Raw genomic sequence first — 24,832 nt, forward strand, 5'->3', positions numbered from 1 at the left:
GATTTATTTGAAAACTATATGCGATCAAAAATTAATATGTTTATTTTAAACATGCTTTTCATGTTTAAAATAAACAAACATATTTTGAAATTATTTGGCATTTGAATGCTGAATAAATCAAAATAAAATTGATAGCAAATAAATAGAAATTTCTGCTATTATGGAAAGTCTGTGGATGTTTGGATCCGGGGGGCCGTCGGGGTGGGTGTCCGATCAGACCCAGTTCAGTAAAACCGGTGAAACTTTGTGATATTAGCGTCATTTTTCGTTTCTGACGCTGGTCCGCATACCGGCCTCTTTCTAAGTTTAGTGTTCGGGGATGATCTGCTTTTCTTTCGACGTCGGGTGGGGGGTGAGGATGATATGGGGATCAGCATCAGAAACGACGGATTGACGTTAATATTGTGATGTTCCACCGGTTTTGTCGAGCTTGGAGCACTTGCTTGCGTTGGTTTCCGGACCCTCTACTTTGGTTTCGCCGCTTGCAGGCCGTTTTCGGTTAAGTTTGCCGAATGTAAACAAGAAGGAAAAAATGACACGCTAAAAATTGATTACCCAGATTATGTATTGTTGAAATAAACATGCTTTTGAATTTAATTTAAACATACATATTTTTGTTGAAAACATGTTTTTAATTTACTTTGAACTATTCATATTTTTATTTAATAAACATATATATTTTTAACTTAAATGAAGAAAATTTGGTTCCGTGTTTGATTTGCATGGAGAGTCACCTCATACGAGGTGACAATTGTCACCTCACCGGTGAGAGAGAGTCACGTGACTCGCAGAATAAGGGGGTGTATCACACTCTAAGGGAGAGGGGGTCTAAGATTTTGTGACAAGCAATGCATTAGGTATAGGAAAGATGTCACGATGGGGGGGAGGGGGTAATTTTTTGCTCGATTTAGCGTGACATAATTAATGCATGGGCCCTTATCAGAATAATTCAGGGGATAACTCCACAACAAACTTTGGTAAAATTTCAAGACAGTTTACAGTTCAATTGCAAATTGGAATTTTTGGAAATTATAGATAGAATATAATGACAAGCTTAAGCGAATTGTTTGAAGAATAAATTAAAAATGCTAAGAGCATTTAGTAATATTTAGTATTCTGCAGAGAATTTTGGGATTGTTATAAAGAGAAGTACTAAGGAATATCAGAAAGACTCTCAAGGAAGGAGCGTGATTCTAAGGAAAATCTTGAGAGCATAACAAAGTAATCCTGTAATCTTTATTAAATAGGTTTTCAGCATCCTGATGTAAAGAGTTTTGAATGAATTTTAAAGTTATATGGAACAAAGACAGTTGAAGATTTTGGATAAGATTCATAATGGAATTAAAAGGAAAAGTATTCATAACGGAATTAAAAGGAAATAACTCAACCAGCTCGAAAGTATAGTCGCTATATTTAGCTATAATATAGCCACTATACTAGAAAGCTCATCATAAGGGGATTCCGTTAAGAGGTTCGAAATCATTCAAAGCGTTCAACCCAATTTGTTATTATATAAATAGGAATATACGAGTGTGATTTTATATGGAGTTTCACAGTACATACAAACCAAATAAAGATTTTTGAATAGATGAGTTTAAGTTTCAGAACTACTAAAAAACATATTTACCGCTTCATAAATTAATTAATATTCATCATAACCTGAGATAAAAAAAATGTTGAACAAGTTATATTTTACAAAAAGAAGCACCGTTGCCTACTGGTAATTCTAAGCATCGTTTTGAATACTTATTCGCTTTGATCTACGGAGTTCGGAACAATCCGAAGAAGTTTTTTTACGTTGCGAATGAGGTTGATTCTTGACGACTTGGGAATCGACATCCATGTGATTCTGGAAAACGCGTTGATTACGGAGTGGTTGCTTGGAACGAAGTTCAGTATGTTTCGTCATCTGCGAATTGTTTGATAGCAACCTTAGTTAGTACATATTATATCACATTTTTATTGTAGAACGTACCTTATGATGATTCAGCTGACGATTTGAAAAAAACTGGAGACCACACTTGTTACAGAGTAGCTCTGAGGAAGTATTTACAGACTCCTTGTCTAGCATCGTTCCATGAATCATCTCGTGACGACGTAGAGCAAAAGCTGAATGAAACATCTTTGTACATTGGGAACATTTGTACTGTGGTTCTGTATGAGACACGATCTAAATAAAAATACTAACTATTTAAATTCTGCAATTGCTTAGTCAAGTAGAGCTTCATCCTACCATGTGATATTTCATTTTGTATTTTCTAATGATTAGTCCACAAATGGAGCACGGATCACCAACTTCATGATTCGATAGAAGCTCTGAAGAAGGAAGGATATACTTCTTGCTTCGACTCCTGCTGTGAGACATCTCGTGACGACGTTGCCTATTAACGAAATGAAACGTCTTGGGACATTGCGAACATTTATACCGTGGTTCTGTATGAAATGTAATCTGAAAAAAAAACAAACACTTTAAATTCTGAAATTTCTTAACCAAGTAATGTATCAATTAACCATGTGGTATTCCATTTTGGGTTTGGTCGCAAAGGTAAGTCCACAAATAGAACACGGACCAAACTGGCCATCAACTTTATGACGTACAAGGGCCTCGTTTCGATCGCTGGAATCTCCACTACAATCCGCAGATTCCGTTTTGCTCTGATCTACAGTTAGGAAATCCTCTTCTTGTTCTATGTATTCCTCTTTGACTTTGATTGCATTTTCAAGAGTTGCATCTTCAGCTTCAACGTCCTTCGATGTATCATTCTCCGGATGCTAGATGGGAAATTTAGATGAAATTAACGGTTGACTTCGTGTACAAATTTCTTAACGTATGGATGGGGAGGAGGTATTGGAAAATAAATCCACGCGACCCTTGTACCTATCTATAACTTAATAAAAACTTTTCAAACTGCTAATTAAGATTTTTCTTCAATCTTGAAAAAGGAAGTTCGGATGAGTTGGCGCTACGTAATTTTAGAGGAGGGTAGCCTTGTCAAGTGTTACTTATAGTTACATAGCGGGGGGAGGGGTCCAAAATAAATGTAAAATGTACAGCTGAACAATTTTTTTGTCACTGATACTTCTGTTTTTAAGTCTAAGTCAAGAAAATTTAAAAACCTTAAAAAAAAATGATATATTCAGCCAAGGTGTCTCGCCCCCTGGAAAATTGTTTTACTTTGAGATGTTCCTGCACCGTGAGAATTTTCGCAGGAAACATTTTTCAGATAATATTTTTGTTGGGTTCCAACGTTCTTTCTGCAATGCATCTGCATGAGCCCTCTGGATTCTATCGGAAGAGACTACAGGAGTGTACTTAAAAAAGAAATTTGTTGACGACGCTCAAGGACTTAATTCACTTTACGATAGTAGGTAAAGAAGTGCCGAAGCCGTTTTTACCCCTATTTAAATCTGAACTGCAAAATAAACTCATTTGGAAAGTGTTTTGATTCTGGATCACAGAAATCAATGTATCAAAGCAACCATTGACTGCGAGGCACCAAATAGTTATGATTCATTCAAAGTGTAACTGTCAACCAGGCTAGAAGCAATTTTAATTAAAGAAGATTAAGTAAGACACAATTTGACTTATTTTCGAAAGTTTCTCGAAGAACACTTCAAATTCATTCCACTTTGTTCATTTAGGCCTAATCACAGCGAACAGACGTCCAACTTCAGTCAGAAATTTGTGTAAAGGTAAGTGATTACATCGCCGTTACGTGACGCGAGCATCCATTGATTTCCTCTCTCAATTTGGCACTTGGCGCTATAGTATCGACGCCAACGCCATCATGTTGCTAAAAAGGTTGCAAGTGGGGAACATGGCGTAGGCTGCGCTTGAGTGCTTTGTGAATCTTTACACTAGTTTTTGAAGCAATGTTGTTCGAGCCTCTACGTCTGTTTTGAGTGGCTTAATGTTTCTGCCATGTGTTTCGATATTCTACCTTTTGTGATTCGATCGTTAAATTAGATGATTCTCCCGATGTAAATCTATCTTAGTAGGTATGTAACAAAATTAACATGTGACACCATACACACCTTATGATTCATCAGCTCATCAGCACCGGCGAATGTCTTTCCACAAATGACGCAAATAGTCATCTGATGGCTTGCTCCAACGTGTCGGAAAAGTAAATGCTGTTCATCGAAATTTTCCCCACAAATCGGACATTCAGTTATGACCACTCGAGTTTTTATCAACGCTTTCTTATCTCGATGAAATATGTTTTCATGACGGACAGCAGTCTCATAACTTTTGAATTTGTTACCACATAGATCACAGGAGAATTTCTTACGTTCACATACGGATAAATGTGTCCGATACCGTGAAGATTGACTGAATCTTAGTGGACAATGGGGACATTTGTGCTTTCGTTCCTTGTGCCTCGAGAACTGTGTTAAACGATAAAGAGAAGGACTGTATTAAACATATAAAATTAAGAAGTACATTTCGATCAACATACCTTATGATACGTCGCTTTCCTAGCACTAGCAAATGTTATGCCACAAATTTTACATTGGCATGGTATATGGTTTTGTTCTATGTGGTGAGGGAGAAAACCGCCTCCATTGGAAAAGTCTTTCCCACAGTAAGGACACTTTGTACAGGGTACATTTTCAACATGTGGTAGCACGTTCTTCTCCGTTACCTTAAACGAATCAGAATTCTCCTCTAGCCTCACAGTTGATTTCTCTCCACTGCAGCGTGCTGTCGATTTTTCCGAATCAACCTTCTCAACATTTTTAAGCTTTTGCTCCTCACTGCTCTCCATGCCCTCGAAATTCACATTCTTCGAAGTTCCGTTCACATGGTGGACTCGTTTCAAGTGTCCTGTGAGACAGTTCTTGTTTTTGAACTTACGACCACACAATTCACAGGTTTCTTTTCTAGTCGCACACACTGGCGCATGAATTTTTAAGGCTCCTTTGTCGTAAAATTTTTTCAAACAATGAGGACATTGATGCTTCAATCCTGTGTGCATTGTCCGCTGAGTTAAACGAAGAAGACAGTATTACAAAGAGAATTCAAAAAGTCTATTTTAATGTACAAAACTAACCTTATGATGTGTGGCTTTGGAATAACTAGGCGAAGAAATTCCGCAGATATGGCACCAATATGGCTGGCTTAACAAATTTTCTGCAAGCGACTGCGAAATCTTTTCTGAACCGGCTTGTTTTTCACTACTAGTCTGTTCACTTGAACAAACTACAACGTGATCATTTGCGTTTTTGTGCGAGGTGGTAACATCAATGGATGGATTTACCGTTGATTGTCCTTGATCATCATATGCCATCAGGGTAGTTTCCTCTACTGTTATTTCCATTTTCAGATCATTGTTCTCGGCTCGCAGTTGTTCTTGGTCAATCTGGACATTCGTCAGATTGTCCTCTTTTTGATGAAATCGTTTTTTATGCTGGGTGACTGTGGATGCATGTTTGAACCTCTGATCACATGTTTCACATGAATACTTCCTACTCTCGCAAGCGGGCAAATGTGCACGATATTGTGATTTGAAGTGATATTTCTTCCCACAAGTAGTACACACGTGTTTTGGTTCCGCATGAAATGTGTGCTGCATTGAACAATAAAGACGGCATTACAATTATGTAGAAAAAGAAATGTTCATTGAAATTATAAGATTATATCATATTATTGTTTTATATCTATGAATTATTTCATTCCGATAATCAACCTAGAACCTAGAAACGATGATTCTGATTCCTTCTGTATCTGTTCACAAACTACATAAACAGTTTTTCAGAACTTTCAGACGCTCATTTCTTATACATCGGAAATCTTAAAAGGCTGTTTGCTTCAACGATTTAAAATCTAATGTGCATTGTCTTAGTTTCGGGAACACTCTCGAGTTCTTTCGAATCTCGAAGAGGGTTACGGCAAGGTTTAATATCACCGAAGACCGGGGATAGACACGAAGGATACTATTTTCAGGAAGTCCGTTCAGCTCCGCCGATGACATTTACATCATGGCACGCAACTTTGAGACTTTGGTGGAAACGTACCTCAGGCTGGGCTACAAAATGGTGAGTTGACAACCTGGAAGGAGCGGAATACCTAGCCCTGGTCCTCACAAGTTCCTACTTCACGCCTCCTCGAGTCATATGATAACAAAAGACTACCAGCTGAAACATGGACACAGCTGGTTGGCGTAGCCTGGGCAATGTTGCCAGTCCGGCAATAGCAAAGTGAAGAGGTGCGACGCGAACACTGGCGCGGTAACCATAGTACGGTGATAGAGGAAATGCTTCACCAAACCTGAGCGTCTGCTCACCATGGAGGTGCGGCTCAAAACGGCGTCTGTTCTCCATGTTAGGAGCGGCTGATCACCGTCCTAGTGCCAGCGTGGGACTCTAAACAGAGCTGTGCACGATGGTCCCCCGGCGAGACAGGGGGTTGGGGCAGGCCCAACAAGCCGCCCTGGAAAAAAAAACAAAGTTGCAAATACCGAAGAAAGAAATACGGATCGGAACAATCGGCACAGACCTACGCGACGAAATAAGGACTACGATTGGAAACTCGGAACATGGAACTGCAAATCGCTCGGCTTCCCGGGTTGCGATAGGTTAATCTATGACGAACTTCAACCACGCAACTTCGAAGTCGTAGCACTGCAGGAACTTTGCTGGACGGGACAAAAGGTATGGAAAAGCGGGCATCGAGCGGCTACTTTCTACCAGAGCTGTGGCACCACCAACGAGCTGGGAACCAGCTTTGTAGTGCTGGGTAAGATGCGCCAACGCGTGATTGGTTGGCAGCCGATCAACGCGAGGATGTGCAAGTTGAGGATTAAGGGCCGTTTCTTCAACTACAGCATCATCAACGTGCACTGCCCACACGAAGGGAGACCCGACGACGAGAAAGAAGCGTTCTATGCGCAGCTGGAGCAGGTGTACGACGGCTGTTCGCAACGGGACGTCAAAATCGTCATCGGCGACATGAACGCTCAGGTAGGACGGGAGGCAATGTATAGACCGGCAATCGGGCCAAACAGCCTGCATGCCGTATCGAACGACAACGGCCAACGATGCGTGAACTTTGCAGCCTCCCGGGGTATGGTAGTTCGAAGTACCTTTTTCCCCCGCAAGGATATCCACAAAGCCACCTGGAGATCACCTGACCAACACACAGAAAACCAAATCGATCACGTTCTAATCGACGGGAAATTCTTCTCCGACATTATCAACGTCCGCACGTACCGCAGTGCGAACATAGATTCGGACCACTACCTAGTTGCAGTATGCATGCGCTCAAAACTCTCGACGGTGCATAACACACGTCGAAGTCGAACGCCACGACCCAACATTGAGCAACTACGGGACACCGGAGTTGCCCAGGACTACGCGCAGCAGCTGGAAGTTGCACTACCCACGGAAGAGCAGCTTGGCGCAGCTTCTCTTGAAGATGGCTGGAGGGACATCCGTTCAGCCATAGATAGTACTGCTGTAGCGGCACTAGGTACTGCAATCCCGGACCGAAGAAATGACTGGTTTGACGGCGAATGCAAACTCTTAGTAGAGGAGAAGAATGCAGCACGGGCGAGAATGCTGCAACACCGCACGAGATTGAATGTGGAGCGATACAGACAAGCGCGGAACAGACAAAACTCGGTTTTCCGAAGGAAGAAGCGTCAGCAGGAAGATCGAGATCGCGAGGCGATGGAAAATCTGTACCGCGTAAACGACACACGGAAGTTCTACGAGAAGCTAAATAGTTCGCGCAAAGGCTACGTGCCGCAAGCCGATATGTGCAAGGACTTGGACGGTAACCTTCTCACGAACGAGTGTGAGGTGATTGAGAGGTGGAAGCAGTACTATGACGAGCACCTCAACGGTGAAGCAGCAGAAAACGAAGGTGGCACGGCAACAGACCTTGGAGCACGCGCAGAAGACGACAGGCTACCGGCCCCTGATCTTCAAGAAGTTGAGGAGGAGATCGGTCGGCTGAAGAACAACAAAGCAACTGGTGTAGATCAACTACCAAGTGAGCTATTGAAATACGGTGGTGAAGCACTGGCTAGAGCGCTGCACTGGGTAATTGCCAAGATTTGGGAGGAGGAGATATTACCGGAGGAGTGGATGGAAGGTGTCGTATGCCCAATCTACAAAAAGGGCGACAAGTTGGATTGCTGCAACTACCGCGCGATCACACTGCTGAGCGCCGCCTACAAGGTACTCTCCCAAATTCTATGCCGCCGTCTGTCACCATATGCAAGAGAGTTCGTGGGGCAATACCAGGCGGGATTCATGGGTGCCCGCGCTACCACGGACCAAATTTTCGCGATTCGGCAGGTTCTGCAGAAATGCCGCGAATACAACGTGCCCACACATCATTTGTTCATCGATTTCAAATCCGCATACGACACAATCGATCGAGATCAGCTATGGCAGATTATGCACGAGTACGGATTTCCGGATAAACTGACGCGATTGGTCAAGGCGACGATGGATCGAGTGACGTGCGTTGTTCGAGTATCGGGGACACTCTCGAGTCCCTTTGAATCTCGAAGGGGGTTACGGCAGGGTGATGGACTTTCGTGTCTGCTGTTCAACATCGCGTTAGAAGGTGTGATCAGAAGAGCTGGGATAGACACGAGTGGCACGATATTCAGGAAGTCCATCCAGCTCCTTGGTTTCGCCGATGACATTGACATTATGGCACGGAACTTTGAGATGATGGCGGAAACGTACATCAGACTGAAGGCTGAAGCTAGACGGATTGGACTTGCCATCAACGCATCAAAGACAAAATATATGAAAGCAAGAGGTTCTAGGGAAGACAATGTTAGCCTCCCACCCCGAGTTCAGATTGACGGTGACGAAATCGAGGTGGTCGATGAGTTCGTGTATTTGGGCTCACTGGTGACCGCCGAAAATGATACCAGCAGAGAAATTCAAAGACGCATTATGGCAGGGAATCGTGCCTACTTTGGACTCCGGAGGACGCTCCGGTCGAATAAAATTCGCCGCCGCACGAAGTTGACTGTCTACAAGACGCTGATTAGACCGGTGGTCCTTTACGGCCACGAGACCTGGACTATGCTCGTGGAGGACCAACGCGCCCTTGGTGTTTTCGAACGGAAGGTGTTGCGTACCATCTACGGTGGAGTGCAGATGGATGACGGAACGTGGAGGAGGCGAATGAACCACGAATTGCACCAGCTGCTGGGAGAACCATCCATCGTCCACATTGCAAAAATTGGGCGACTACGGTGGGCTGGGCACGTCGTAAGAATGCCGCACGACGACCCAGTGAAAATGGTTCTAGAAAGCGACCCAACAGGAACAAGAAGAAGAGGCGCGCAGCGGGCAAGGTGGATCGACCAAGTAGAAGGTGACCTGCGGACCCTTCGCAGACTACGAGGCTGGCGAACTGTGGCCATGGATCGAGTAGAGTGGAGACGACTTCTTCGGACAGCAGAGGACAACAAGGCCTTAGCCTGATTGGTAAGGTAAGTACCTCAGGCTGAAGACAATCGGGTTAGACTCATCGTCATCGACTCGATTGCAAACAAAATACATGAGACGAAGAGGTTCAAGAGAAGACATTGTTAGCTTCTCACCACGCGTTCGGATTGACGGTAATCAAATCGAGGTGGTAGATAAGTTCGCTCACTGGTGACCGCCGATAATGACAACAGCAGAAAAATACAAAGACGCATTATGGCAGGGAATCGTGGATACTTGGGACGCTCCGATCGAATAAAGTTCGTCGCACCACTGTATACTCTACGGCCACGAGACATGTACTATGCTCGCAGAGAACCAACGCGCCTTTCGTGTTTTTTGAACGGAAGGTATTGCGTACCAGCTACGGTGGAGTGCAGACGGAAGACGGAACATGAAGAAGGCGAATGAAACACAAATTGCACCAGCTATTGCGAGAACCACCCGTCGTCCACATCGCAAAAACCGGGCGACTACCGTGGGCTGGACACGTCATAAGAATGTCAGCCCGGTTAAAACGGTTTTCGTTAACGAAACTAATGGAACGAGATGAAGAGGCGTGCAGCTGGTAAGGTGGTTCGACCAGGTGGAAGGCGACCCGCGGACCTTTCGCAGACTGCGAGGCTTACGGCGTGCGGCCATGGATCGAGATGCATGGAGACCACTTCTGTGTACATCAAAGGACACACAGGCTAAGGTTACTGATTATAGGGTACATTTTTAATTCAATCAAGCCTAATTGACAAGTCACAAAAATAAGTGCACCAAACTTTATGATAATTGTGTATTGCCAACCCAATAAAAGATACTCCGCAGACCTTGCATTTGATTTTCTCATGTTAATAAATATCTCAAGTGATACCGTAAGGATATCGGGTTGGAAAACTCTTTGCCACAATAGGTACACTTTGTTTGAAACAATCCACTTTTAAAAGAGGCTCGGAACTTTTTCTATTATGTTGGAAGAATTAGTTCTATTGTGCATATCATTTGATGTCTTGTCTTGAGATAAGCTGAAATTTTGCTCATTATTATCTTTCGTCAAAAGATTAGAAGAGACCGTATCGACACTATTTTGCCCTAGCTCCTCTCTGGAATTCTGAACTTTCTTCAAGGCTTTATTAACATGGCAAATTAGATTCCAATGGTAATTGACAGAGGTGCAAGTTTTGAACATTTGCCCACAAAACTCACAGGAAAATTTCCAATCCTTACATCTGGAGACATGATGTTTAAGTGCTTTCGCGAGAAATCACTTCGAACAATGTGGACATTTGAACCTAGATTGCTTGTGCTCCACATTCTGTGTTGACGATACTATTTATAGTATTAGATGAAAAGGATAAAAATTCAGCAAACAAACCTTATGAGACCTGATCGCGCAACGACTAGGCAAAGTAGTTCCGCAAATATCGCATGCGACTGGTACATGGCTGTTTAGGATGTGACGAGATAAAGTAACAGCACTGGACAGCATTTTTCCACAGTAGGAACATTTGTTACAGGATATATCATCACCCGAAGGCTTCTCAGTCGCCACATCTGGGTCACCCCTGTCTGTCAAAATAACTGCACCATTCCTCCCAGTTTCGGTGGATGAACTTGGCGCCATTGATCTTCCACAGCCATCAAGAGGCATTAAAGTTGTTTCCTCTACTGTTATTTCCATTTTGAGATCAATGTTCTCCGTATTATTGGCAGTTGGACCATTTTTCTTATTTCTTAAAGATCTTCTAGCACGATGATCTCGTTTCATATGCTTGTGTTTTTTCCTCTGTTATGTGAGATAAGAGAACGTATTACACATAAAATAATGATGGAAGAATGTTGACCTACGTACCTTATGATAATATGCTTTGGAATATGTGGGAAATGTAATTCCACAAATATCACAAGCGAATGATCGAACAGTCCTATCAGCCGTAACAACAGGAAGTACGTCGATTTTCGTCTCGATGATACTATTAGCCGTATCAATATCAGCATTCATATTACTAAGCGAATAATCGCCAGAATCATCACAAGGCAATGGTGAATCAATTTCTTCATTTGATTCTCCTCGTGAATGTTTCAACTGTACAGCATCAGAAGTCAATTTTTCAACATTAATAGCACATTTTATACTGCTGAGCTTTTGATCCGCTTCATGGTCGCTAGATTCCGATGTGACCGTTTGATCCTTTAGTTTACAGTGACTTTGGGTATGATCATTCATAAGCTTTTCAGATTGAAAGTTTTCCCCACACTCAGAACACCGCAAGATGAAGCCATCGTGAACGTTCTGTAATGGGAACCGATTATTTTGCTATTTTATTTGTGTTACAATCCACCACTTACTTGAATGTGCTCCCGGTAGTGACTCTCCAAATACGCACGTTGGTCGTTGCACAGTGCGCATTGGTGCAACTTTTGATTTGCTTTGATCTCCTGATAGTGCGATTCTTTACTTTCATCTGCAATCTTTTGACACAAACACCATTTCGGTATAGATCACCAATGACAGATGAATCATTGATCACTTCTTACCTCATGTAAGTCCATATGATTCCACAGCCCTTCTTTGTTCATGTAATCCTCATCGCAAAGAGTGCACCGGAACACCAAGCGTACTACGCACATCTTTTGATGCAGTTCCACCTCTTCCTCCTGGTACTCCGCAAGACAGATTCCACATCCGACCATTTTGGCTGGAATCGCTAACTGGTTTGATTTTACCGTTGTACCGCTATAGAATAAATTGAATTGAATTGAATGCGAATAAACCGTACATAATTATTGTAATCTACCGCTACCAGCTGTATAAAGTTCTTCAAGCCAAACCTCGCGATTACTACCCTATATCATTTTATACACACGAACTTAGACCGTCAAGGATGCGTAGAATTTGTTGTTGTAATATTATTTACGTTCATTTCGTTTCGGGCTTGGTTGATTTTTCAATAACCACTGTTGTGAAAAAAAATGTATCAAATTATTCGTGCCTTCTAAATGTTCCGTGGCTGGCTGTTCCGTGTATGCAAAAGATGCAACCTACAAGCTGTTCAGAGTTCCGGTTGTTACCAGCCGCTTGCTCTAGAAGAACAGCAACTTCGGCGCTTTCAGTGGCTCAAGAATTGCAATTTTCGTTAGCATTTTCGTTCAGGAAAACGATCTGATTTTTGAAAAAACGCTAAATATCGACTGGTGTCAAAACGTAAACAAGAGATGTGATTATTTTCTGTTTACCGTTTTGCGTGAAACTGGTGAATCTCGAGAATCTCGACGATTTTTTTTTCCTTTATTTAACGTTACACGCTATTTCAAAACTACCCAAATTTGGGTACAATCAACCCAGATCGGTCAAAACTGAACCTACCGAAAAATGGGTAAACTGTGTTGGGAGTGACAAGTTGACAAATGAACAACATTGACATGAATCCGATCGACGTTGTTCATTTATCAATTTGTCACTCACAACCGAGGGGGGCGACACATCTAAATCTCAAGTTAAGATGCTCAACAAATCTCACACTAGCGAATCAATCTTCGAAAATTTTTCTTTCATTTGTTGCATCTACTTGCATCGAGCATCATCTTTTTGCAGGAAATCTTCAGAATCGTCATCAATCTTCTTTCTATCTACTCAGCGTGCGCGCATCTAGCCACAGCATAGCACAATATTTTCTGCATCGTAGATAGAGTCGTCCCCCTCGCTCACAACACAGTTTACCCATTTTTGGTAATGGATGGAGGATGATGTTCGTGTCGGCTTTCCCTAATAAAAAAAAACTATACTCGAACGATAACCCAAATGGTCGAACTATTTCACAAATGGTTTGGATGATACCCTAAACACGTCGTTAAGAAAAATAACCATACCAATTTCATTAGGGTTGCCACAGCATGAATTACAGTAGATGAAGTTCCGGGTATCTGAAAAAAGTTTCTTAGAGTGAAATTTTTTTCGACGAACGAAAATAAAATCGATGTATAGGGGAAACCTCGAGAGAAACAGCGTTAGAAGCCTATTGTTGTGTATGGAGACCTTTATACACAACAATAGGCTTCTAACGCTGCTAACGTACCGCAACAATAGGACTGTTTTCCCTATATGTATATTGCAAGTTTCTTCCAAAAAATAGCAACAATGAAATAAAAAAAAAAAAACTATACATCAGTACGTTTATTTTGGGGTAAATTTTGGGCCGGATATTGGGGAATTGCACGTTACTCTCTGTCATATCACAGACAAGCAGACGTAACTCTTCATTGTGTATCTTCATTCACGCATTTAACGACTGATTTGAATATTATCAGTTCCGCGAACTACTCGCCGCTGCGCTGGCATCGGATCACTTTGACATTTCTATACATTCTATAGAACTTTTATGCAATATTGTTTGCGAGTTAGCGAGCAAGCTTGTTTTCCGCGAGAAGCCCGAGAGATGTCGTTACTGAGGTCCTATGTTTTGAGATACTATGTTTTCAAGAAAAACTTTTTCAAAGAGTTACGTCTGTTTGTCTGTGGTCATATGTTTCAAATAACATGAAGTTAATTTTGCTAACAAATAAGATAGAGTCCTCTTACCGTCAGCAAGAGAATCCCTGGCCAGGTACTCCAGCAGCTGAAGAGAATAATGATCTCTTAGATTGCATATGTTAATATACTTTCGAAACACTACAAGAAAGAGATCCCAGGTATCGTAAAGCTTGTTGGAGTTGCTCGTCTTTCCATAAATGTATTCAAAATCAGTATCTATCTGAAAACCAAAATAAAGAAGTTTTAAACATTTTGTTAAACTTTTTGTTATTAAAATTTCCAATTAAATTTGCTTCTAAATTTACCAGTAAATAACCGTTTCGGCCTGCAACCCGTGGCCACTCATTAAGAATATTTGACTTGTTAACGTCCGTTTCATGCAGTATGCTTTTCAAGCGAATCAAAGTAGACTGTTTCCACCGTTGTTGAATTTCGTCAAACGGATCAAGATTATTTCTTAGCCAGTTTTTGTCTGATGATAATCGCTCAATTTCTGTATAAATAAAACAATTGACGAGTGCACGGATGGATTTGAGTTCACTCACTCGACAAAAAGTGACACAACAGCGGGGCCCTGTTTACTAAAAATGAACACATATATGTTCATTTTTAGTAAACAGGCCCTAATAAAAAATAACCATAAACGAACGATAACCCAAATCATTGAACTATTACACAAATGGTTTGGATGATACCCAGAACACGTCGTTAAGCAAATTAACCATACAATTTTTATTAGGGGGGCCCCGCTGTTGTGTCACTTTTTGTCGAGTGAGTGAACTCAAATCCATCCGTGCACTCGTCAATGTTTCACTGATTACATTACACTCTGCTCTCAAACGTCAATGTTGATAGTATCTCGATGAACATTTCAAATGGTCCTATCTGCTTTGATCGATTCTCTTCATCAACTTTCTCTTTTCATAACCACTGTTATGCAAACAGATTTTGCACTAATTCTACCACATATTTTGATAAAGGAGGTTCTTATCTAGCGTCCAAAACGTCAAATACAACAGGGAAAGGTTTTGCAGCTGAGTTATTGACGAAAGAGAAAGTCGATGAAGAGAATTGATCAATGCAGATAGGACCTTTTGAAATGTTTATTTTGTTTTTAATGAACATCCCAGATATAAAAAAATACCCTCAATTAGGGTGCAGCTAGAGTGGACGTCACGCGCGATGCGTGATAATTATAGCAAATTGGAATTAATCAATTTGGGAATTGTTTTAATAAAACGATATTTCATATCTAGCTTAGCAACTCACCGTCTGATGAAAGATTGGATACCTTTGCCTTACACTCTTTCCAGTGATCAATAATTGTTGCTCGCCGGCTTATGAGTGATTTTTTGTTTCTGTTGTGGAATATGTCGTATAATAGTCCTGAAGGGTGCATCTTATTGGCTGTGAAGTCACGCGGGTTGTAGTAGGTTTCCTGAAATAACCGAAATATTAGAATATGTATAACCGTGCTGTTTATGTTGAAAAATTACAGCTATTTCAGGTGGGAATCGCGCAGCAATCAATTGTGCGAAACGTTCCATGTCAGCAAGGTTGAAGTAATTATCGTTGGCAATATAGTAGTCGACTACAGTATGGGCCAAAAAGCGCTTGTGCTCAACATCTAGCCTGTGATTAGCTATGTAGTGTTGGGTGACTATTTTTCTCTTTTCGTTTGTCTGCAATATGTCGAGAAACAAATTGTTTGTCACAGCTGTAGGGAGCAATTTGCGTTTGAAAGGTCCTGGCTGAGTATTGTAGACGTTTTCCTGTTGAGAACTCGAAGGAGTTGGTTCGTTCAGCTGGTTGATGGAAGGTGGTCGAAATAAGACGCTTTCATCCCAATGTTCCAGCTTAGAACGTAGCGAATGTTTGTGTCCGGTCCATTTTATTACCGAAAACACATCGTTCAATGCCTTTTCGTCAAGGTCTTTCAAATACGACAAGGTTATTCCGTGGTCTGCAATTGTGCATGTTATAAATAGTCAATCGAATAATTGTTTCAACTTACTAATTAGGATGGCATAAACAGTGGGATCCAGATTCCAATCCTCTACCAAAAGATTCCGGAGCTCCGGTATTTCATCTGCCTCTAAGCCCAAAATAAACATCCATTGAATTTATAATACGCTATGTTTATATTTATGTATTCTTACCGTTGATGAGCTCCACATCAGCAATCATATCGTCAATAATTATTTCCACTTTTTCGTCTGCCATTATCTCCAACTTAAAAAACAACAGCTTCCACTGATGTGCACTTGTCAACTGCTCTTTTTTCAAAATGGTGGTTATGCAAGAATCTGCAGTTACCATGGTTCGCTATGAAATAGTAATCACTTTATTTTTCCATTGAAGATTATTTCTGTTGATATTACTATATACAGATGGCAACATGGTAAATTTGAAGTTATTATTTTAACCATGAATGTTATTAATGGTACTATGCTCAATTTTAAGGGGAGCATAGTAATTTTGTTGAAATCATAGTCGTTTTGAAATAAATTTTGATAGATTTTACTATGAACTGGCGTGGTATAATTAAACACGTTTCTATGGTATGTGGTACTACACTATTTTTATCAGTGTATGGTCCTTATTTCAGTGCATGCACTGTAAAGCTTAGTATACAGATCGAAGCGAAACGAAAATTGAAGCACGCGAAAAATCATGAAATTTCGCTAGCGAAAAAGGTTGTGAAAAAATGTTTGTGGAACATTTTCCAGTTTCCTTTTTTCGCAGTGTGAAACGAAATCGGTCAGTTTACACCTCCGGTGAAGTGACAATCTGACAGATACGGTCTTTCTCGAAACGTCAACTTTTCGCTTACCTGCTGCTCTTTTCGCTAGCGCTGCATGCACGAAAAAAAATGAACGTAAGCGAAAAAGATACGATCCACAAAATAAGATTTCGCTGTTTACAGTTCAAAGCGAAGCGGAATATTTGCCAATTACGTTTTTCACGCAGGTGAAAAATGTAGTATTTTGTATGAGATTTTCGCTTCGCTTCGATCTCTATACAGGCCTTTAACTGGAAAATACCCATTAATGGGTGAAAAAGTGCCCATTTCGTGGCAAAGTACACTCAAAAATAATAGTAAACACACCCGCATAAACAATAACCATAAGAAGCGCCTAACCACCAATTAAGGATATCATTCCAACTTTATGTGGTATGGTCGTACCATCTATGATATCGTTAGTTTATGGTATCCGTTTATTAGGGCAGTTAGATTGAAATTTAATACTTTTTCGAATAACCTGTAAATAAACAATGTTTAGTGTTACCGTGAGGCAATTAATTTAAAACCAAAACCATAAGATAACCACATAGTTGCTTCTCGTTTGCATAGCCCTAGCTGACGTTGATACCAAGGCCAAGATTATGAAATGAAAAGTAGGGCTAAAGGAGCGAGAGCTCGTTTTACATAATCTAACTGCAGTATTTACTTAGGAACGTTTCTGCGTTCAAGTGGGATAAACACGCCCACGCATGGCATGCTTGCGCATCTAGGTTACTTTTAGCTTTCCCTCTCTGTTTATCCTTAACGAAGGATATAATTATAATGTTTAAACGTTACAAATGTCTCATTCTTATTTGTAGAGCCATATCAGATCTGAGTTACAAAAATAAATAAACTTACAAGATATCTGAGAAATCCCAGATCTGAGAGGGCATAGTATATAAGGTCTAAACAACACAAATTTACCCTTTCAAGGGCGATCGGAATCCTAGCTAATTAGAATAGGCAAATTAGGTTAAAGTTCGGCATTGAAAGGGATATGTTAAACCCTGGACAAATCATGTAAAAGTTTTACATAATTATAAGTTGCTAATGCAACACGTAGCCGTAAGATCACTTTGTACAATTTGGTTGAGTAAAATGAAGTTTCGTAGGTTACTCCAGATTCTTCTCTTTTTGAATCCGAAAGAACTTTCGGCCTAGAAGTGAAAACTTCTCTCATTAACCGGAGAAAAAAGTAGCTCCTAGAAGAACTCTTGACTTGGAAGTGAAAACTTCTCTCCTTAACCGGAGAAAAAAGTAGCTCCTAGAATCGAGAAACAGTGTCTGACCTAGTAAGCGAAAGACTCTCTCTAACCGGAGAAGAAAGTAGCTTTTCGCGGCGACATTTAGCTTAAAAAGAGCATCAGTTTTTATACTAACAACGAATAAACGGACTCTAATACCCCGTACAGACTATGGCTTATATCATGTAATATAGGCTGTCTTGCAATGAGCACTCATATATAGGATTTCCAGTGAAAACTAGATGTAGTCTGTCTGGGGTATAAAGGTCAAATGCAAATATCTAATGTCGCAGAAAATCAGCGTGCGCTTTCGAAACCGCATTCGCTGGACCAACTGACTCGATTCTGCTTGTTTTCCGCCTTGACGAGGAGAATTCACCGTCTTGGTGCCAAGGAGCGCACCAACACCGACCCTCCGTTCCAGAGTGCTGAACTCCGCCGGAACCTTCGCCAAGGGATCCTGCGTGCTGTAAACGGAAACCGGAGAAACGCGGCGCATCCTCTTCCTACTGGGTCCTGCAACCGGCTCTCCTGACGAATGGTCAGAGTGCTCCTGGTCGGAATGCTCCTGCTCCGGGTGCTCCCGTTCCCCTACTAACAGCCGCATCTGAAAATAAAGAAAAGCAAATTGTATGAAATAATAATTAAATTTTTACGATTTGGTGTGTTTACAATTCTTTGAGAGCGCGTTACTGGCATCATCTTGCAAGGCCAAAATAATGTGTTCTGCGTAAGTCTGTGACAAATATTACTCCGGACTACTACGATCCTTACTTACTTACCTTACAGCGTCGGGTTGATATAAATCAATAATTATTTGTTGTTGTTTTCCTTGACCTGAGCAATGGTGTAACCGACAGGCTAACGTTACGATAATAAATTACAATTACAATTACAATTTCGTATCCAAAAAACAAGCTGCGAAGCTCGCGTGTTGATGCTGCTCGTCCGGGTACCCCTGGGTCAAAGTACAACTTCAACGCACCGGTTCATTGTATTGCGTGCCCCTCGGCTACAACCCAACGTTAGCCCAACTAAAACTTAGCCCACGAGCGAAATTCAATTCTTGAGATAAATTGATACTTCTAGAAGGATTTTCACAATACGTACAAACAGAATGAAGATTTTTGATTGAATGAAATGTTTGAAATTGTAGAAGACTGTATATTAATTAATTAAATAACACCAAAGAAATATTGATGTATCATATTGCAAAAGAAAAATGCAGGCTGTTGGTACAAGATTTTCTAATCATATATAAACAGAAACGCATAATAACCCAAAAGACATATTGATTGTAGAACCACGACTCGCGATTTGAAGCATATTGTGCAATAAAAACTGCTTCTTATCAAATCAATTTGGCTTTATTACCAACGTCCTCTTTGATCCGAAACGTGTTTCTTCTCTGTTGCCTTTTGAATAAAGCACAACTTAGAGGACGTTATTTTTGACAACCATTTGATTTCGGAGGAAGCGATGATTGTGGATCATGTTTTAGCATAGTAGTCGACACTTGATACGAGGTGATGTTATTCGTTCGTATTATCATTTCAGATAGCATTCAATTTAGCTTATTACCGTGAGCCTTCTCATAATCATCAGCGCCACAAGCTTCGATCGCTGGCAACTCCAGTTGCGTCTCCCTAATCTCAAAACGTTCACAAATCTCGAAATATTACTTGCAATGGATAAAACAAACTAGAAGATTCTATGCATCTTCATGACATTAGAAAGGTTCCGTTGTACTCAGCGATACGATTAAGGTCTCTTCTTCTTCAGGGCGTTCCTCTTTGATGCTAATTCCATTTTTATAATCTGTATCCTCAGATGCAACGGTTTTTGAGATGCTTCCTTGCGGATGCTGTGAAATGGAAAATAGATTAACGGTTAATATTTTCCAAAGACCTTGCATTTCAATCCATAGCCGGATCAGAAATAGTGCAATTGCGCAGAGTGGTTCTAATAGATAAACCTTTAGATTTAGCTTTACAGATCCTTGATCGGCTTTATGGACAGTATATAGATAATCAAACTAAACAAACCTTGCAAATCTCAAACTGACTAACACTGGTCGAAGTTCTGCTGGATGATTTCCCTCGGCCATCATTTGGTACTTGGGATTCCTGTTCCTGAATTGCTGTGTCCTCTACTTGGATTTCCATTTTGATTCCAATATACTCACCAGTCATGCATGATCCACTAGGTGAATTTTCATCTTGAAGCAATGAAATTTCCTCACCGAACTGAGAATTATCGTGTTTGTTTGGGTACTGCTGTGGACAGGTGAGTTGAAATGCATCGGCCTTTTTCTGCCCTTGCTCTTTACTGGCATTTTTGCAGTCATTCTGTACTTCATTCAAAGCTTTATCAGCAAGACAAACTCGTTTCTTATGATCATTGACAGCGTTTAAATCTTTAAATTTTCGACCACACCTCTCACAGGAAATTTTCAAATCCACACATCTGAATACATGCCTTTGAAGACGATATTTTCGGAAAAATTTCATCGAACAATGTGGACATTTGTACTTCGAGTTATGTACGAGAGACTGTAATAGAAGATGAAGAATATCACATGGAGACAGTTGAAAATACGCAAAGTCTAGTTTACAAACCTTATGATACTTGGCCCGGGACGTATTAGTGAAAGTAATTCCACAGATATCACATTTGGTCACCTCATGGACACTTGTTATGTGAAAGTATAAAGATTCAATATTGGAGAACTCTTTGCCACAATAGGAACAGTTTGTTCCGGATAATCCAGTTTCAACTAGAGGTCGCAACATTTTCTCTATGACGTTGGATGAATCAGTTTCTTCTTGTATATCTGATGTCTTTTCTTGATGCAAGTTGGATTTCTGCTCGCTGTAATCTTTCGCCGAAAGGTCAGAGTCAATCGTCTCGGAATGTTCCTGCTCACTGAAACTATCATTCTGATTTTTTTTCGATGCTTTAGTAACACGGCAAAATCTTTTCTTATGTTCATTAGCTGTGGTTCGATTTTTAAACATTAGACCGCACAAGTCACAGGGAACTGTATTATCCACACATTTGGAGACATGGTTTTGAAGACGTTTTTTCTCGAGATAATTTCGAGAACAATATGGACACTTGTACCTTGATTCCTTATGCATTATTTTCTGTAATGAATGATAATAACAGCATTATATAGAAAAAATAAAAAAAGGCTCTAAATTCAGTCCACAAACCTTATGATACTGGGCTTGGGCAAGACTGGACAATGTAATTCCACATATTTTGCATGGGACTGGTACATGGCTGTTTAGAATGTGACGAGATAAAGTAACAGCACTGGACAGCTTTTTTCCACAATGTGAACATTTGTTACAGGATCCATTATCACCCGCAAGATTCTCTGTCGCCACATCTGGGTCACTCCTGTCTGTCAAAATAAGTTCACCATTCCACTCAGTTACAGTGGATACATTTTCCGTTGTTTCCTCTACAGTTATTTCCATTTTGGTTTCCACCTGGACAGCATCACAAACTTTGGAATGAAGATAGTGATGTTTTTTCCAATAGAATTTCTTCGAACATGTTGCACAATCATACTTCCCTTCCGCGTGGTTCATAATCTATATTCAACGATAAATATAGCATTTTATAACCGCAAAACGCTGTGATGACATACATACCTTATGATAATCGGCTTTCGCATAGGTGGAAAATGTACTTTTGCAAATGTCACAAGCGAATGGCAGAACTGATGACTGCTCCTTCCTTGGTTCCTCGTCTATGGAAGATCCATTATCAGAATGAACTCGTTTCATATGCGCAGTAAGATATCGTGAAGCTTGGAATTTTGAATCACATAATTCACATGGAAAGCGATTCTTTGCACACAATGCCAAGTGTGCTTGATATTCTTCTTTCTGGATTATTCTCGGACAATGCGGACATTTTTGCAATCGTCCGTGTTTAATTCTCTGTTTAAAAGGATAAACAACTTGTTACAATATATAGGAAAATATGATTTCCAAATGTCCAGCAGCATACTACATACCTTATGATAATTGGCTTTACGATAAGAGGAAAATGTGATTTCGCAGATATGACAAACGAATGGCTCTACAGGTGACGAAAAATCCTTTTCTTCTGCCGTATCAATAGGAGATACATCGATTTCTTTCTCTACTATAGTATTACCTGCATCGACATCAGCATTCAAGTTAGCACGAGAATATTCATTCTGTCTAGAATCTGCACCAGGTAATGGTATATCATTGCCTTCAATTGCTTTATTGCTCTGCTCTTCTCGCGATAGATCAACATTAGAAGTGATTTTTTCAGCTTTGATCGGAAATATTATGTTACTGGTCTTTTGTACAGATTCCAGATCATCAGTTTTCGATGTTATGGATCGATCTCTGGCCTTACAATAACTTAAAGAATGGTCATTCTTAAGCTTTTCTGATCGGAAGTTTTCCCCACACTCAGAACACCGCAGGAAAAAGCCATCGTGAACATGCTGTGATAAGAACCGATTATTGCACTATATATTATGCCATTTGTTTTTCAATTTATCACTTACATGAACGTGCTTCCAGTAGGGACTCTCCGAATAAGCACGTTGGTCGTTGCACAGAGTGCATTGATGCAATTTATGCGGTGCTTTTATTTCTTGATAGTGTAAATCCTTACTTTCTTCTGCAATCTGCAACACAATTCCGGTTTGGATCGGCTATGACGGATTGATCATTGATATCTCCTTACCTCATGCAGGTCCAAATGGTTCCACAGTCCTTCCTTGCTCATATAATCCCCATCGCAAAGGGTGCACCGGAACACCAACCGTACCACGCACATCGCTAGATGCAGTTGCAAGTCGCCCTCAGGGTATTCCTCAAGACAGATTCCACATTCCATCATTTTTACTGACTATCCAAGAGTTTTGATTTTGTCGTTGTTTATCTTTATTTGCCCCGTTGGAAGCAGAAGTCGAAAAAATAATGAACGTGAGCACAAATAATTTTTAAATACGATTTTGTAATTTTCCACTTTACCACTTTTAATTTAAATCATAGAAACACTTCCTTACAGTGCCTGGATGATAAAATTTAAAACATTGACTATGACAAAAACTAAAAACAAAATCAAAACAATCTGTATAAGGTTTTTCACCGTCGGGGTTAACCTCAATCGGATGACAGTTCAGTGGTACTGTTTACGTGGACTTAGTCGATTTTTTCTTGGGCAAATTTTCTCGATAATTTTTCAGACTGCAGTGAGATGTAAACCACACTCCTGCAATGTCCACGAGCAACAGCCTTTCACCGCGCAATTTCCTCGACAATTTTCAAGTTAAAATTCGAAAATTTAAAAAAAAATGTAACGTGCTTGTAAACAGTACCACTGAACTGTCAAAAAGGTTCAGCCGATGAACACTGAGTTTATTTGTGACGTCACGCTGGAGTACCGGGAGTACCTAATTGATTTCTTGTCGCAAGATTTTACCAATCAACGTTGCTAGTGTAGCCGTGTAAAATCGATTTTGTTTATTATTTTCAACCACGAAATCAGCTGTCAAAGTGTTCGACTTGACAGCGGTTTGTTTTTTTTTTTTTCAATAACCAATAAAACGCTTGAATTAGTGAAACTGCTCACTAATACTAACGGTGGTAGAGAGTGTTTAGCATGTAAACACTTTTCTATAGATCGGACTAGAACAGGGGTGTTCAATATAAATATCTTGCAAAAAATAGAGAGAGATGCATAAAATAGTAATATGAAATTCATATGTCCAGAACAACATGTGAAAAGGGCATACAAGCTTTTTGTAAACAAACCCTTGTAGGCCCTTTTCTCACCAACCGAGGGTCGCCCACGCAAACCAGCAATATCATCGGGAAGGGGAAAGTGTCCCCTATACGGTGATGTTAAAGGTTTGCGTTGGTGTCATTTGGGTGGCGAGAAAAAGGCATACACAGCAAAAAAAGTTGTTGAATATTACATCGAAACTGCTGCAACCAGGTCAATCCATCGGTTGTGTAATATCACATTGTACGATGTACATCGATTTTGCGAACAAAATTACATCCATTGATGTAATATTGTATCTGCTTTTTGCTATTACATCATTATTTCATACATCAGCTTGAATTACGTTGATCGATATTACATTTTTTTTTGCTGTGTAAGAAGGTTTGTTTACAAAAAGCTTGTATGCCCTTTTCACATGTTGTTCTGGATGTGTCGTTCATAAGTCGAACCTTTTAATATATGAAATGCTTAAGTTTTAAGATTTTTTTTGTTGATGTGGATGAGAATGCGGATTTGAGGATAAAATGGATGTGGGATGAGGATGTGTCGTTGGCAGCTGTTTTTGTTTAATCAGCAGTCCCCGTTATTCTGAGCCGGGAGTGAGGTGAAGTGACTCACTGTCACTAGTAAGGTGACAAAAGTTACGTGAGTGAGGTGACTTTCCGTGTAAATCAAATGAAGAGTGACCGCGAGTCACCTCATTTCACTCGCAGCGCAGAATAATGGGGAGTGTTACACAGCAAAAAAAAAGTTGTTGAATATTACATCGAAACTGCTGCAAGCAGGTCGGTTGTGTAATATCACATTGTACGATGTACATCGATTTTGCGAACAAAATTACATCCATTGAAGTAATATTGTATCTGCTTTTTGCTATTACATCATTATTTCATACATCAGCTTGAATTACGTTGAACGATATTACATTTTTTTTTGCTGTGTACAGAGAAATCGTGGGAGCAAACCAAGGTCCAACAACAACAACTCGATCATGAGTGAAATAAACAAAAATCGACCAGGGGTTTGACATATAGC

General features: G+C 40.4%; 3 protein-coding genes across 4 annotated transcripts; all 3 read right to left on the bottom strand.

Moving 5' to 3' along the window:
- Window positions 1-1,726: 1,726 nt before the first annotated feature.
- LOC135705263 (zinc finger protein 729-like) lies at window positions 1,727-12,425 on the bottom strand. The gene is made up of 12 exons (XM_065226884.1): window positions 12,246-12,425; window positions 11,986-12,184; window positions 11,797-11,919; window positions 11,300-11,740; window positions 10,823-11,233; window positions 5,055-5,570; window positions 4,461-4,985; window positions 4,036-4,389; window positions 2,512-2,772; window positions 2,234-2,449; window positions 1,976-2,170; window positions 1,727-1,909 (listed from the first exon to the last, which is right to left on the bottom strand). Exons 2-12 carry the CDS (start codon window positions 12,139-12,141, stop codon window positions 1,727-1,729), a joined length of 3,381 nt encoding a protein of 1,126 aa, XP_065082956.1. The 5' UTR covers window positions 12,142-12,184; window positions 12,246-12,425.
- Window positions 12,426-15,230: 2,805 nt separating this feature from the next.
- LOC135705264 (uncharacterized) lies at window positions 15,231-16,201 on the bottom strand. The gene is made up of 4 exons (XM_065226886.1): window positions 16,138-16,201; window positions 15,993-16,073; window positions 15,475-15,941; window positions 15,231-15,416 (listed from the first exon to the last, which is right to left on the bottom strand). The coding sequence occupies exons 1-4, from the start codon at window positions 16,199-16,201 to the stop codon at window positions 15,231-15,233; spliced, it is 798 nt and encodes a 265-aa protein (XP_065082958.1).
- Window positions 16,202-19,607: 3,406 nt separating this feature from the next.
- LOC135705293 (zinc finger protein 567-like) lies at window positions 19,608-23,336 on the bottom strand. 2 transcript variants are annotated; one of them, XM_065226941.1, is made up of 9 exons: window positions 23,041-23,336; window positions 22,751-22,948; window positions 22,569-22,691; window positions 22,041-22,505; window positions 21,673-21,963; window positions 21,226-21,612; window positions 20,629-21,156; window positions 20,056-20,562; window positions 19,608-19,874 (listed from the first exon to the last, which is right to left on the bottom strand). In XM_065226941.1, the coding sequence occupies exons 2-9, from the start codon at window positions 22,904-22,906 to the stop codon at window positions 19,740-19,742; spliced, it is 2,592 nt and encodes an 863-aa protein (XP_065083013.1). In that variant the 5' UTR covers window positions 22,907-22,948; window positions 23,041-23,336; the 3' UTR covers window positions 19,608-19,739. The 2 variants fall into 2 exon arrangements, with proteins under 2 accessions (XP_065083013.1, XP_065083012.1); XM_065226940.1 differs by having other exon boundaries at window positions 22,751-23,336.
- Window positions 23,337-24,832: the final 1,496 nt, after the last annotated feature.

Source organism: Ochlerotatus camptorhynchus, unplaced genomic scaffold, assembly GCF_037179485.1.
Source record: "Ochlerotatus camptorhynchus isolate MF236.1 unplaced genomic scaffold, CSIRO-AGI_Acam_v1.1 ptg000265l, whole genome shotgun sequence".
Lineage (NCBI taxonomy): Eukaryota > Metazoa > Arthropoda > Insecta > Diptera > Culicidae > Ochlerotatus > Ochlerotatus camptorhynchus.

Bases quoted from the DNA above. Each gene is read 5' to 3' on its own strand.
- LOC135705293 (XM_065226941.1), bottom strand. From the start codon at position 22,906: ATGATGGAATGTGGAATCTGTCTTGAGGAATACCCTGAGGGCGACTTG. The intron at 20,563-20,628 runs GTTTGTAAACTA...CTTCTATTACAG, and splicing joins CCCGGGCCAAGTATCATAAG to TCTCTCGTACATAACTCGAA. The intron at 19,875-20,055 runs GTTTGTTTAGTT...TCCATTTCACAG, and splicing joins GTCAGTTTGAGATTTGCAAG to CATCCGCAAGGAAGCATCTC.
- LOC135705264 (XM_065226886.1), bottom strand. From the start codon at position 16,201: ATGGCAGACGAAAAAGTGGAAATAATTATTGACGATATGATTGCTGAT. The intron at 15,942-15,992 runs GTAAGTTGAAAC...GCACAATTGCAG, and splicing joins TGTTTATGCCATCCTAATTA to ACCACGGAATAACCTTGTCG. The intron at 15,417-15,474 runs GTAATTTTTCAA...CGGTTATTTCAG, and splicing joins GATTCCCACCTGAAATAGCT to GAAACCTACTACAACCCGCG.
- LOC135705263 (XM_065226884.1), bottom strand. From the start codon at position 12,141: ATGGTCGGATGTGGAATCTGTCTTGCGGAGTACCAGGAGGAAGAGGTG. The intron at 11,920-11,985 runs GTAAGAAGTGAT...TTGTGTCAAAAG, and splicing joins ATCATATGGACTTACATGAG to ATTGCAGATGAAAGTAAAGA. The intron at 5,571-10,822 runs GTTTGTTTGCTG...TGTTCAATGCAG, and splicing joins GCGCGATCAGGTCTCATAAG to CACACATTTCATGCGGAACC.